Source organism: Lolium rigidum, chromosome 7, assembly GCF_022539505.1.
Source record: "Lolium rigidum isolate FL_2022 chromosome 7, APGP_CSIRO_Lrig_0.1, whole genome shotgun sequence".
In the NCBI taxonomy this organism is placed as follows: Eukaryota; Viridiplantae; Streptophyta; class Magnoliopsida; order Poales; family Poaceae; genus Lolium; species Lolium rigidum.
This window is the reverse complement of record NC_061514.1, coordinates 195,796,144-195,797,457: the sequence shown is the minus strand read 5'-3', so window position 1 is coordinate 195,797,457 and position 1,314 is coordinate 195,796,144. Positions and strand designations below refer to the sequence as shown.

General features: G+C 55.6%; 1 protein-coding gene across 1 annotated transcript; it reads right to left on the bottom strand.

The window, feature by feature from the left end:
• Positions 1–413: 413 nt before the first annotated feature.
• Positions 414–846, bottom strand: LOC124674696 (histone H3.2). The gene has a single exon (XM_047210746.1). It carries the CDS (start codon positions 844–846, stop codon positions 436–438), a length of 411 nt encoding a protein of 136 aa, XP_047066702.1. The 3' UTR covers positions 414–435.
• Positions 847–1,314: the final 468 nt, after the last annotated feature.

Here is a 1,314-nt window from a genome sequence, read left to right as displayed (position 1 = left end):
GTACAGAGAATAACTTTTTTCGCCTCTTTCAACTCAAGCTAATCAACATGAACCAGCAGAAACAGAGTTCAAAAGAGCAGTAGGCCCAATCGATCAGCAAATCCATGAACAAATTGAACATCACAGCAGAGAATAAAATTTACAGATCTGACAAGCCATATCACAAAATCCATACACGAATCATGCATTCTCCGTTCCAATCACAGCAACACCAACACAGGAGACCACAAAATAAAAGATCAGCAAACATATGCAACTGATGACAATTAGGATAACATGTTTCACTGCATTTTCATTTCATTTCAGCATCATGCTACATAGGAAGGATAGGGTCCCCCATGAGACCAGACGACACAGCATATCAACACCACACCACAAACAGAAGCAACCAACGCATTCCTACAGCCAGGCACGAACAGCTTCGGCGACGGATGCCTAGGCCCTCTCTCCCCGGATGCGGCGGGCGAGCTGGATGTCCTTGGGCATGATGGTGACGCGCTTGGCGTGGATGGCGCAGAGGTTGGTGTCCTCGAAGAGGCCGACGAGGTAGGCCTCTGCGGCCTCCTGCAGCGCGGAGACGGCGGAGCTCTGGAACCTGAGGTCGGTCTTGAAGTCCTGCGCGATCTCCCGGACGAGGCGCTGGAAGGGGAGCTTGCGGATGAGCAGCTCGGTGCTCTTCTGGTACTTGCGGATCTCGCGGAGCGCGACGGTGCCGGGGCGGAAGCGGTGGGGCTTCTTCACGCCGCCGGTGGCCGGGGCCGACTTGCGCGCCGCCTTGGTGGCCAGCTGCTTCCGCGGGGCCTTGCCGCCGGTGGACTTGCGCGCCGTCTGCTTCGTGCGGGCCATCGGGGAGAAGGGGAGGGCTAGGGTTTGGGTTTGGATTTGCTTGCGTCGCCGGTGTGGGATTTGAGTTTTTGGTGGAGTGGGTCGGGGTCGGCGGGGGATTTTAATAGGGGAGATGCCTGGGCGGCTGGGCGGGCAATCGGAAAATGTTCGGCGGAGAAGGCGCGGGACGGGTGGTGGACTGGAGGAGGGAGATGAAGTGTGGACCGTTGGATGGGTGAGATATGGACGGCTGGAATCACGATCCGTGGAGTGGAATTCGTGAGACGTGATTGGCTGAGTGTTTTCAGACAAATCAGTGGATACAGTGTTACCGCGTTGTGATTGTTTTTCCAGTTCCGGGATCAAAACAGTGACCCATTTGATTTGTTTTAGTCTGTTGAGTGTCAATGACGCGGGCCGTGGGAGTCGGGAGAAGAGGCTGGCGCAACAGCAGTTTAAGTACCCCTGGCCATCAATACGACGCGCGCA

Excerpts from the sequence above, each read along its gene's own strand:
- LOC124674696 (XM_047210746.1), bottom strand. The coding sequence starts at position 846 with ATGGCCCGCACGAAGCAGACGGCGCGCAAGTCCACCGGCGGCAAGGCC.